General features: G+C 56.7%; 1 protein-coding gene across 1 annotated transcript in view; it reads left to right on the forward strand.

Annotated features, from left to right (window-relative positions):
* The window catches only part of RIPOR3 (RIPOR family member 3), a 68,501-nt gene that overhangs the window by 36,406 nt on the left and 20,250 nt on the right, over positions 1 to 11,845 (forward strand). Inside the window, exons 2-3 of the mRNA XM_023534082.1 lie at positions 4,009 to 4,127; positions 11,590 to 11,736. Coding sequence (XP_023389850.1) covers positions 4,009 to 4,127; positions 11,590 to 11,736 — 266 coding nt within the window. The remainder of the gene's footprint in view (positions 1 to 4,008; positions 4,128 to 11,589; positions 11,737 to 11,845) is intronic.

Raw genomic sequence — 11,845 nt, forward strand, 5'->3', positions numbered from 1 at the left:
CTCCTCGGGACACTCAGGCCTCTTCTGTCTAAGCTCACACCCCTCATCCTGGGCTATTTTGCCATTTCCTTTCATGCTAAACCAAAGGGGCTATTTTGGAAAGTCCTGTAAGCAAACTAAGCCCCGGCTGGCACTCGAGCGGATATGGAAGAGCCCTAAGTGAGGGGCTCGGCATAAAAGCTGCCCAGCCCAGGGCGCCCAGTCGTTAAATTTAGAAGCCTCACCTCCAAATGAGGGAAATTGCAGGTTCCCTCTAGAGGGCGGGTGGTTTTGGCCAGCAGTGAGCAGGACAGATTTAGTGGACTGGGCTCCGACTCCCTCCAGCCACACCTTGGGAGAAGAGGCCTAGGACAGTCCCCAGTGTCTGGGGAGCAGCTGGCTGTGTGAGAAGCCCCTTCACTTGGCCTGTCCTCCCTACACCCACCAGCTGCATCCAAGTGGCATTGTCAGCAAGTGCTGTCTAGGTTGCCAGGCCAGAGAGAGGCAGCGAGGGACACACTAGAAGAGGCAGTCTGCTCTGCCACTGAAGGTTTGGGACCTGCATGGCTTTTGTGCCTCTCTTCCCTCCTATAGGCCTGTCTTTCATGTCCTGCAGAGGGCCAGCTGCCCAGGGCTTCCCTGAGCCGCAGAGTGTCCCCCTGCCATAGGGACTTCCCAAACCTGCCCACAATCCAGCAGCTAAAGGGTTAATGCCAGCCACGGCAGAGGAAGGGGGGCCTTCGGGAGGAATGAGGTCTCCCAGTGGTCAGCGCCCCTGGCGCGTCAATGATTAAACAGGAATATCGCCCTTGATCAAAGGTGACCAGCCTTCATCAGGGCTGGTCAGGAGCTGTCTGCTGAGGACACCTGAGATTCTGGGGGTCTCAGCCAAGCCGTCTCATCTCCAGCCCCCCCAGCTGGGTGAGATTGCAGCAGAACTGACTCAGGCCCAAAGGGGCCCACGGGGACCTGGGTTCTCCCACCCCTGAAACCTGCAAGACATGAGGTTGATTTTTCCTGGCCACCACCCAGTGCTAGTTTCTAGCTTGGCAAGTTCCTTCATGAACTTGCCTCCTTCTGGGCCCCCCTTGCTCCTCCTCAGCCTGGGTCTGGCTCATGGGGAAGGGGATTGCATGCCTCTGTACGGCCCCTGAGAAGCCAGTGCAGCCTAGCATGAAGCCACCAAGCTGTGGAGTCCATCGTGCCCAGGTTCAAATGCCGGCTTTGGCGTTTCCCGCCTGTGTGATCTTGGATGAGTCATTTCTCTTCTCTGAGCCTCTGTTTCTTTATCCGCAAAATGGGGATAATAATATTACTTGGGGAGAATTAAATGAGATTTGAAGGCCTTGGAACAGCAGGCAGAGTGCTGGCTACCCAGGGCCACCCATCGATAGCTGCTGCTTTTGTAAATCATGTTTTATCAGAACATAGCCATGCTCATCATTTACACATCGTTTGTGGCTGCTTTTGCTCTAAAACGGTAGAGTAGTCATTGTGACAAAGACTGTGTGGCCTGAAAAGCCAAAAATATTTACTATCTGGATCTTCGTGGAAAACGTTTGTCCAGCCGTTGGAGTCCAGCACGTAGCGGAAAATCCTTATCCTTCTTCCATGGCCTGAACTTGGGGCTGCACAGCTAGGTGAAGTGCAGGAAGCAGCCTCAGCCTTTCAGTCATTGTTCTCTGGTTCCATAAAATTGTGTCTCGAGTCTGCCCCTGGCCCCCCCAGGGCTGGTGCCAGAGCCTGGGTCTCAAACACTGACCTTGGGGATCTCCCTCCCAGCTTCCTCCTCACTGCCTAGCTTGGCTAAGGGACGTCAAGCAGTTGGAGAAGGTTCCTAGTTGTCACCAGAGCAGGTGCTTGAGAGTTGGGGGGCGGGGGCGTGGGGTGCTGATAAATGTTTAACAACCAGCAGGGAAAAAAGGCCCTAATTCGTAGTACTTGCCGATTTCCACAGTGTAAATATTCCTGCCGTGGCTGTTTTCAAGCTACCAACTTCCTGAAAGTTCAACAGTGGACTCTGGTGAGCGGGTCCCAGCTGCCGCGGCACAGCTCAGAGGGCTGTGGAGCCCCTCCCCGCTGGGCTGGGCAGAGGGACGCCTGACCGCGTACAGTGAGAGCTGCTGTTTGAGTGGCAATGCCACTTCCCAGCTGGGGTCCTCGGGCCGGGCTTATCATCCTCCCGAGCCTCAGTTTCCTCATCTGTTAAATTAGCTTAGCAATAGCTCTTAGGCCTAAGGGGGTTGTGTGGCTTTTAACAAGATAATTTCCATAAGGCATTTAGCTGGGGCTGGCTTAATAACAAGCACACAATAAATGATGCCTCCGTTAGCAGAGGACCTCGACCTCCCCATCTGTACTCAGTGCTGTCATTTGTGGATTTATAGCAGGTGACTAGGGCTTGACACATAGTGGGTGCTCAGCAAATGCTCGCCAGCTTCCCCCGTCAGGGCTAGAAGTCACCTCCATGGCCGGGGTCTTGGTCAGAACAATGGCACAGAGAGAGCCAGCTCTTTCCGAGTGTCTTTTGCATTGCGGGCTCTCAGCGCACTGTCTCCTCGGTCCTTTTCTGAATTTCCATTATACAGATGTGACCACCGAGGCCCAGAGCCCGTGAGTAGCACAGCTACAGCCAAGATTTGAGCCCAGGTCTGGCTTTTTTGTTCCAGTGTTCCCCCATGTACGGCAAACGTGGGGTGCAGGGCGAGGAATGACTAGGAGGAGGAGAAGGTTTGTGGGGGCTGCACAGGGGGGTTCTGAGGGTGGGCTCTAGAGCCCATGGTAGGGGCTGGCTATAAACAAAATGCGAGACTGGACACTGGACAGATGTGGCTTCAAAGAGACTGTCATTCCAGGCAGAGGCCCCCGTGTGAGCAAAGATGTGGAGACTGGACTCGGCTGGAGGAGGAGGGGACTTTGGAACGCGAGGAGGGGGTGGGGGCCCTCGCCAGGCTGGACTGTGAGGGAGTTGGTGGTGTGGCGCTTTTATACGGGTTCGGCCTGGGCAATGAAAGTCCCTGGAATCGTTGGCCTGACCCCAGCCTGGCCGAGGAATAGATAGGAAACTGTAGCAGCAGAGATTCAGGTTAGATATGAAGGAGAACTTTCCGATTGTCCACGCTAGAGGACGCGGGTGACAGTCCCAAGGGATGTGGTGGCACTGGAAAAAAGAGAAGACCGCCAGGGCTCATGGCGGCCTGGGTCAGAGTTGGGGTAACGGGTCGGGAGGCTTCTGGAAGCCTTCGATGCCAACAGCCTCTAGCCTCGTGTGAATTGGGCTTTGTCACCCACCCCTTGCTCAAAACTCTTCCATGTCTCCCTGGTGTCCTTGCCCAGCTGCAAGGCCAAAGTCCTCACTGGGGCTGCCAAGGCCCCCCAGTGCCTGCTGGCCTCTATACCCTCACCTGGAGCCACACTCCAGCCCCCTGAACGTCTGTCCGCGTCTGGATTGCGCCCCGTCCTCTGCACCTCCAGGCTGTTACCGTGCTGATCTCTCCCCTCTCTCCTCCTCAGCCTTTCCTTCTGGGCTCTTGAGCTGGGCCAGGGACCCCCTGGGCTCCTCATCTCTTCACCGTAGACTCCCAACTATTACTGGCCGGCAGCTCTTTGGCCTCCCTGCTGGACAAGGACTCTGCCCCTCTTGCTCAGTGTGTGTCTCCAGCGCAGTGTCCGGCCTCGGCCTGCAGAAGGGGCTCCGTGGGGGTCTGTGCGGGCAGGGAGTGGGGTGGGGTACAGGCAGAGAGGAGAGTGAGGGGCCTGAGAAGTGCTGGTCTCCGGAGAAGCTGTCTGCCCCCTGCACGAGCACGCAGCCTTGCTCAGATTAAGAACCCCAGCCCCGAGCACAGAGACCTGGGTTTGGATCTCGCTCCTGCCACTCCCCTCAGGCAGGTTCCCTAGTGTCACCGAGCCTCGGTTTTCTGCTCTGTGAGCTGGGGACAGTACCGGCCACCCTCTCTCCGGGGCTGTCGTAAGACCCCGGAGCCCGCGGTTGGCACTCACAAGGCTGACTCTCCTGTCCTCTCTCTGTAGGTGACAGCCATGTCGGTGAGGGTGCGGTTCCTGTCCTCTGGGGACGCAGGGGCCGTGGGTGTCATGGGCCGGAGCGCCTCCTTCGCGGGCTTCAGCAGCGCGCAGAGCCGCAGGATCGCGTAAGTGCTGCCCGTGCCGTGGGTGTGGGGCTCCTTGCAGGGCTGAGAGGGGAGGCAGGGACGTCCTCCTCCCACTGCCCGTGAGCCTGAGGCATGTGCTCATGCCAGGCCTGCGGCCCAGGACAGTGTGTGTGTGCGTGTGTGCGTGTGCGTGTGTGTGTGTGACTCTTGGTGTCGGGAGAAACCTGTCAGGCCCACTTGGCAGAGCAGAAAACCTGCTCAGAGAGGTGGAGCTGCTCACCCAAGGTCACACAGCAAGACTGCTTCAGGGATGGAACTCAGGCTCCTGGGGCCGGGATAGGATGGAATGTTCTTCCTGTTTGATAGAATGGGAAATGGGGCCAGCTCTCCTGGCTCTGTGTCCTGGGGCAAGTGACTGCCTCTCTGAGTCTTGGTTTCATTATCTGTGAAATGGGGTTCATGATTGTCCCTCCCTCACCGGGCTGTCATAAGGCACAATGAGGTGACACATGGCAAGCAGCTGGCACACGCTGGCGCACAGTAGGTGCTTGTGGGATGTTTTGAAGGAGGAGGAGCAGCCTCTGCAGAGATGGGCCTGGAGTCGGTGCTGACCCTCTGGATGTGAGTTCATGGACACTGCCACGTGTCTCCTCCAGCCTCAGGCAGTCCCCAGGAGGAAGGGGGCCGCAGCTCGGTCAGCCCAGGCCTGCCTGGCTCCCGACCCCAGAGCTCCATGTCCGGCACCGTGCAAGTCCCTAGGGAGCCGCCTGCCAGCTGGTGGGCCTGAGGGTGGGGCGACCCCTCAGGCACCCTGAGGGGCCCAGGCAGCTGCCTGTTGGAGCAGATGTGGTGGACAGGCAGGACCCTCGGCCAGAGCAGGTGCAGAACCTGGTCAGTAAGTCAGTCAACAGCCAAGTCTCGTCATGGTGCTCCCTCCAACTCAGAATGCAACCCAGTCCACTCACTTACCAGCCCGCGGCCCGGCCTGGCCGACCTCGTTTTAACCCTGAGCTTTGGCCACATCGACCTCTCCCTGCCCAGGACCTTTGCCCAGGCCGTGTGCTCCAGCCGGGACCCCGTCCCTCTCCTCCTCACCTGGACAGTTTCTACTGAATCTTCTTCGGGCCGTGGCTTCAATGCCCTGTCCTGGGGGGACCCCTGAGCCCCAGAACAGGCCCTCCCATAGCTCTTTCTCTCAGGTTCACCGGCTGCACTTTAGACCCCATGATGCCCAGCCCGGCGGTCAGGTCCAACTCACTCTTCTTGTCCCCTGCTGCCCAGGTCGAGGTGTGCCCGGGAGGAGTGGCATCCCAGGGCCGAATCCTAGAGTGTCCCGGCTGGAAGCACCTTGGGAATTCCTAACTCATTCTACATGTCTGAGGCACCTACTCTGGCCAGCCCTGGCCCCAAGCTCTGGAGAGAGACTCAGGCCCCACCCTCCTGCCAGGGCACCGAACCAGCCAAGCATCACCAAGAGGGACTGAGCTGGTGGCAAGAGCTGCGGAGGAATTCCAGCAGGGGGTGTGGGAGGGTGGCGGGGGTCTCGGAGGAGTCCCTCGACAAGGCAGGGGGACATTTAGGAGAAGGTCGAAGAGAAGAGAAAGAGCCAGTCACATGCAGAGGGGGTGGGGGTGGGGAAGCCTGTCAGGTGGAGGGGATAGCGAGTGCAAAGGTCCTGAGGTGGAAATGAGCGTCGAGGGACGACAGAAAACGGGCATGTGGGACAGTGGTGGGCGAGGGAGGCGGACCCTGCAGGGCCTCGCGGGCCACTGTGAGGAAGGTACACAGTAGGCGCTTCGTAAGTGCTGCCGAGAGCAGCTAAAGGGAAACTGGCCAGGAAAAGATGCTCTTCCTCCACTGAGCCATTTCCGAGCTGCCTCTTCCTGGGCTTCGCCCCGGTCCCCCACCCCATGGGGTCTGTAATCAGGGCTGCTATGGACAGCTGTGCAGGTCGCCTGGCCACGGGGGACAGACATCCAGCCCGTGCGACCCTCCCAAGCTGTGTGCCTGGCACAGAGCTGGTCCACCCAAAGGGCAACTTTCTTTAATCACACAGAGGCACTGTGGAGACTTTGTCCCTGGGGACTGGCAGCCGGGAGGGGCCTGCAGACTGGCACGGGGCCCCTCAAGTAGCTTTAACGCTCTGCTGTTGCCATCTAGATACGTTTTGAACAAAGAGCCCTGCGTTTTCTTTAGCGCTGGGCCTCACGAATTCCGTAGCCTGCAGCTTTCCTGTCAGGGGCCTCCAGAATTCCTGAATCCGAGGAAATGGCCCCTCAGGACCCAGTTAGGAGCTTTGCCCCGAGTGTGCCCCGAGGTGGGCCCCCAGCCTCTTGCTGCCCACCCGCCTCCTGGATTCCTGGGGTCAGCACTGTGGACAGGAAGAGAACAGAGGGGATCCGACCTTGTGACACTAAGGTTCATCAGTCAGCAGCACAGGTAAGAGGCAGGTCCTGCAAAGGCCATATCCTAGCTTGAGAAAGAGGACCCTTGTGGCTGTGACTACCCTGGACCCTTCCCGGGGCTCCTCCTCCTGGGGGTCCCTCTTAGGGAGTTCTAGAGGGTGCCTGGCCTGGGCAGGTTCGGCAGTCCCTGAGTGGTCACCATCTGGCCTTAACCTCTGCAGTCCCCTCTCCATGGGCGAGGAAGAAGCTGCCCACAATGACAAGGAGGAAGCATGTCTATTTTTAACTTCCTGTCTCTGTCCACCTCCCAAGGGTCTAGACAGCCTGGATTGAGTTTCAGGCCTCACCTTCTGGCCTTATTTCCTAGGTAATCCAAGCAGGCTGAAACACAGCCGCATTGCCAAGGCCCTCAGTGTGGGTCAGATGGAGACAGGAGAGCAGGTCCACTTAGATGGGGTGGGTAGATGCCCTCTTTGTCCCTCACCCCCACCCCTGCTCTGGGACCTTGAAACCTTTTAGATCCTGACAGGGCTTTTTAGTCCATAATCAAAGAATTTATTTGGGGAAGTAATCTGGCAAGGGAATTTTATACTAAGGTGTGAATGGTTGCTATAATAAAGCCATATGTAATAAGGTGGGGCGACGAAGAAAAGACCAGGCTCTGACATTGTCCCATTCTGCCTTGATTGATAGGCATGGCTACTCTAAACCCCTTCCTGTCACTCCTCAGCCAGGTCACCTCTCCCCCAGGCTGTCAGGCAGGTACCCTCCTGAGCCTAGAGCCACTGTGACATCCTCACCACCTTGAGAACTTCTCTGTTGGGACAGCTGGGAAGTGGAGGTGGAAAAATGCAACAGCAGCCTTTGATTTTCAAGGAGCGAAGCCTGGAGAGAGAGGACACAGCAGAGGCGCTCACGCTGCCTTATGTGTGTGGACGCACGGACTCCGGGACCTCAGGGACATGTAGGGAGAAACGGGCTGGTCCACGTGGAGCCCCCAGAGCAGAGTTTGTCCTCTGCAAGGGCTGTGTGCACGTTTGTCATCATCCCAGCCCACCTAGTGCCACCAGACACAGGAGAGAAGTTTAGCTTACACCCTTGTCACACTGAGTTCTCACCTGAAACATCTCTAGTCAGTCCTATAATTGCCCCATGCTCATCTCCAGCCCCACCTGGAGGCGGGGGAAGAGGCAGGTGCGGACTCAAGCCTGGCCGGCATCCAGAGCCTGCACGTGCCGCAGCCACGCACCAGAGCCTCCGACAAGGCATTTCCGCACGACACCGGGCAGGGCCGCCCTGTGGCCTCACATGCAGGCCAGGCCCAGTGGGCTGCACGTGCCCATCCGGTGGAATCTCGTCTGGCGAGCCAGGGGCCGTTGAATATTTACTGAGTCTGCCCCAGAGGTCACTCCCTGCCCTGGCAGTTGTGACACCGGGCCAGACATGCAGCCTGATTTCGCCACCCGCAGCCGGCACACGTATCACCTTTCCTGGCGGGACCGGCCCTCAGAGTGGCCGCCACACCTGCCCTGATGAAGCTCAGACAAGAGCACTGGGCTCAGAGCTCCCCTGGAAGCCGCAGCGGCAGGGGCGAGGAGGTTTCCAGGTAGACGGGAAAGGGACCTGGCTGAGGGCGCACACCTGCCGGGACGCTGAGCCCCCGCGAGCTGGCAGGTGAGCGTGGCTCCCGCCTCGGAGCTGCCTGCCCACCCCACCTGCCTGCCTGCCCGTCTGCCGCAGACCCTAGCTTGTCTGAAACCTGCCTCTTTCTCAAGCCCGCCAAGATGGCCACCTTGTGGAGGGTCTGCTCCAAGAGGTGGGTGATGTGGCCTCAGGGAGGGGAAGGGAGTGGGAGCACAGCTCCGTCCTGGCCTTTGGAAAGTGTCACTTGTCATATAATATGTAAATGACAGCAACAGCGGGTCCAAGGATGAGCATTTATGATGTACCAGGCCACACTCCACCCCCTCCCTGTGGACTGTGTTCTGCTGGTGCCCAGTGTTCTGCTGGTACCTTTACTCAAACATCACGTGACTGGGGGAGCGTTCCCTGTGCACCCCACTTTAATTCATGATCTTGCCTTTATTTTTTTCCTCAGCACTAGGCATTGATGTATGATTTTTTTAAAGTTCTTACTTAACGTTGACCCTTATACAGCGCTTACCCGTGGCTGGACACTGCTCAAAGCCCTTTACATGAACTCATGTCACTCAGGGCAATCCTTTCTCTGGCTCCCATTTTACAGATGAGAACATTGAGGCACAGAGAGGTTCAATAACTTACCCAAGGCCACACAGCTTGTGAGTAAGGGAGCCGGATAGAGACTCGCGTCTGGCTCCGGAGCCTGTGTTTGTTACCTTTTCCCACGATCTCCCCCAGCTGGTATGACAGCTCACTGAGGCAGGGCTTCTGTCTGTTTTGGTCATAGTTCTACCCCCAGCCCCTAGAATCTGGTGCACAGTAGGTACTCAGTAAATATTTGTCAAATGAGTGATACCTTTCATGACAACTCTGTGGGGCAGGACTCTTATTATCTCCCTTTCACAGATGAAGAAACTGAGGCTTCAGTAGGAAAAGTGCCTACGACCTCTAGGGCTGGGATTTGACCAGGGTGGCTGACCTGGAGCTTGTGTCGAGGCCCTTGAGGGTCCAGGGTGGGGTTCCAGAGCCTTCCTTGCTGCAGTGTCTTCTGGGACCAGTTCTCAGCGTGCCTGGGCAGGGCCTGGGGTCTGTATTTCTTGGTTTGCAATGTGACCGTGTAGGGTGATGGGGAACCATGAGTCTTGGGGCTTGGTCCTCATCAGCAGGGGTGGCTAGGACGGCTGCTCTCTGTTGAGTCAAGAGCAGGTGTCTGCATCTGCACATGGAATGTGCAGCATCTGGCTGGACTGGAAATACAGCTTGGCGGCTTGCTAGGCCTCTGGGGGACCAGGGCAATGTGGTGGCCCAGTGACCCTGGCGAAGGATCTGGAGCTGTGTCCCGCTTGCCCCCTGCCTGGCTCTCCAGACCACAGTCCATCCCCTCCCTGTGGACTGTGAGCCCTCGAGGGTGGGACCCTGGCCCCTCGTCGTGTATCACAGCGCCTGACCCAGGAAAGCCCTGCTCTGAGTGTTCGAATGAATGAATGAATGAATCCTATGCCCATGATTTTGGACCTAAAAAGTATAGCAGACTATGAAGAGCTCCCAGGGAGATGTGGAGCTGGGCACCTAGCAACAGGACGTCTCCTGAGTGATGACTCCCATGCCCCGGACCAGGAGCATCGCCAGTACTTGGCAACACATTAAAATGCAAGTCCTCAGGCCCTGCCCCAGACTCTTAAATTTGAAACTCCAGTGGGGTGGAGGTGGGGGCCAGCCATCTGGGTCTAAGTCCTCCAGGTGATTCTGAGGGCCTTGAGAACACTGCGCCTCACCCCCCGCTGCGTGACAAAGACTCGAGCCTGAGGATCTGCATACATCTGGGTTCGGTCCCACTTCTGTCACCTACATGATCTGGGGCAAGTCACTTATCTGAGACTCAGTTTCCCTCCCTTGCGATGGGGTTAAAATTAATACCTGCCCCCTAGGCGGTTGTGAAAGTCGATATTTGTAGAGGTGAAGCTGCTTTGACAAAGAAATCCCCCCAAATACTGGGACTTCAGTAAGATCGGTTGGTCCTCCCTATCACGTAACAGTGTTGAGCCAACAGATGGCCTGCTCCACGGCTGTTCTGTCTTCCCTGTGGCTCAGCCGTCCCCATGGGGGCCCTAGTGTACCTGGTTGAAGCCGACTCCTCGGGGTACCTGAGGAAGATGAGGAAGGAGGGGGAGAAGGCGGAGAGGAAGGCTAGCCGCTCCTCTTTAAGAAATCGACCCAGGAGTTAGTTTTAAGTGTCGTTTCTGCCCTCGTTCTGCGTGATGAGGCCTCATCTGGTGTAGGGGCATCCAGGAAACAGTGTCTTTAGAGGGATAAGATGGACTTAAACATACCTGGCGGCAGCATCAGCCAACTCTGGTCTCGAGCTTAGTGGACAAAGCACAGGATCATAAGATGCTAGAAGAGGCTCAGATGCCAATGAAAGCAGTTCTGTGCCTTAATGAGGCCACCCTGACCACTACGATCAATCCTGAAATGCCTGCATATCTGTAAAGGGCTGAGAGACACAGCTGTCACTGCTGGGGTATCCGGTCCGCGCTCCCAACTCCAACTAGGCATCAGCAAAAAAGAGAACCAACTAGCTCATGTATCTGAAAGTCCATGGACAGGGCTAGCTTCAGGCATAGCTGGATCCAGGAACGCATTGCCTTATGCATGTGCTCTGCCTCCATCCGCTTCTCTCTGTGCTGGCTCCATCCTCCCTACGTGGTGGCAACAGAGGAGGCTGGAAGTTCCAGGTGTGTTTTCCCCTAGATTAGCATGCTGTCAAGGATCCTTCTTACTCCTGTGAATTTAGAACTAAACTCCTGAGTTACTGGCCAGACTTGGTTCCCATGCCTCTCCCTGGGCCACGGGATTGGAATATATTGACCAACCCAGAGCCGGGACATGGGTTGGCCTCAAAATGCCCATGTACGTGTGTGCATTCCATGTGTATGCATGTGTTTATGTATATTGATTCATCAGGCCACCTCCTTCCAAACCATATATATAAAAAGCAGGGCTGGGGAGGTTCTGCAGAGCAAAACTGAGCTATTAGCAGAGGGAGGTGGATGAATGCTGGGCAGGCAAAGCCAACACGTGCCCATCCCATAGGTACACCACAGAACTATGATTTGGCCTCCCACATTGCTTTGCCTGCACAGGCAAAGCAGGCTGAACAAAAAGTATTGGTCTTTGGGCTGCTCAATTATATTTCTCACTGTAAGTTAATTTCTCATATCAGGTTATTATTATTAGTAGTAGTATTCTTTGAATGCTCAAATCCCAGCCCTTGCTTTGCAGAGAAGAAAACTGAGGCCCAGAGAATCTTGGCGACTTTCTTGAGACCACACAGCTTGGTAGTGATCGGGTGGGACTCAGCCAGGTCCCCTGACTGCCTGTCTGCCCCTGAGAAGGGTTTTGTCAGACCCATACCCTAACCTTCCGCCGCTCCCCCACCCCATCCCTTCTCACAGAAAATCCATCCAAAGGAACTCGGTGAGGTCTCGAATGCCTGCAAAATCCTCCAAGATGTATGGCACGCTGCGGAAGGGGCCTGTCTGCCCAGACCCGAAGACGCAGCAAGTGAAGAAGATCTTCGAAGCACTGAAGAGAGGCCTCAAGTAAGGATGGGCTGTTTGCGGCCTTTACAAAGTATAGTCTTTGGTCTGGTTGGGTCTCGTCTGTACGAGGCCACAGAGGGAGCTCCTGCTTACTCACTTGTGGGAAGCA

This window comes from Pteropus vampyrus, unplaced genomic scaffold (assembly GCF_000151845.1).
Source record: "Pteropus vampyrus isolate Shadow unplaced genomic scaffold, Pvam_2.0 Scaffold117, whole genome shotgun sequence".
In the NCBI taxonomy this organism is placed as follows: Eukaryota; Metazoa; Chordata; class Mammalia; order Chiroptera; family Pteropodidae; genus Pteropus; species Pteropus vampyrus.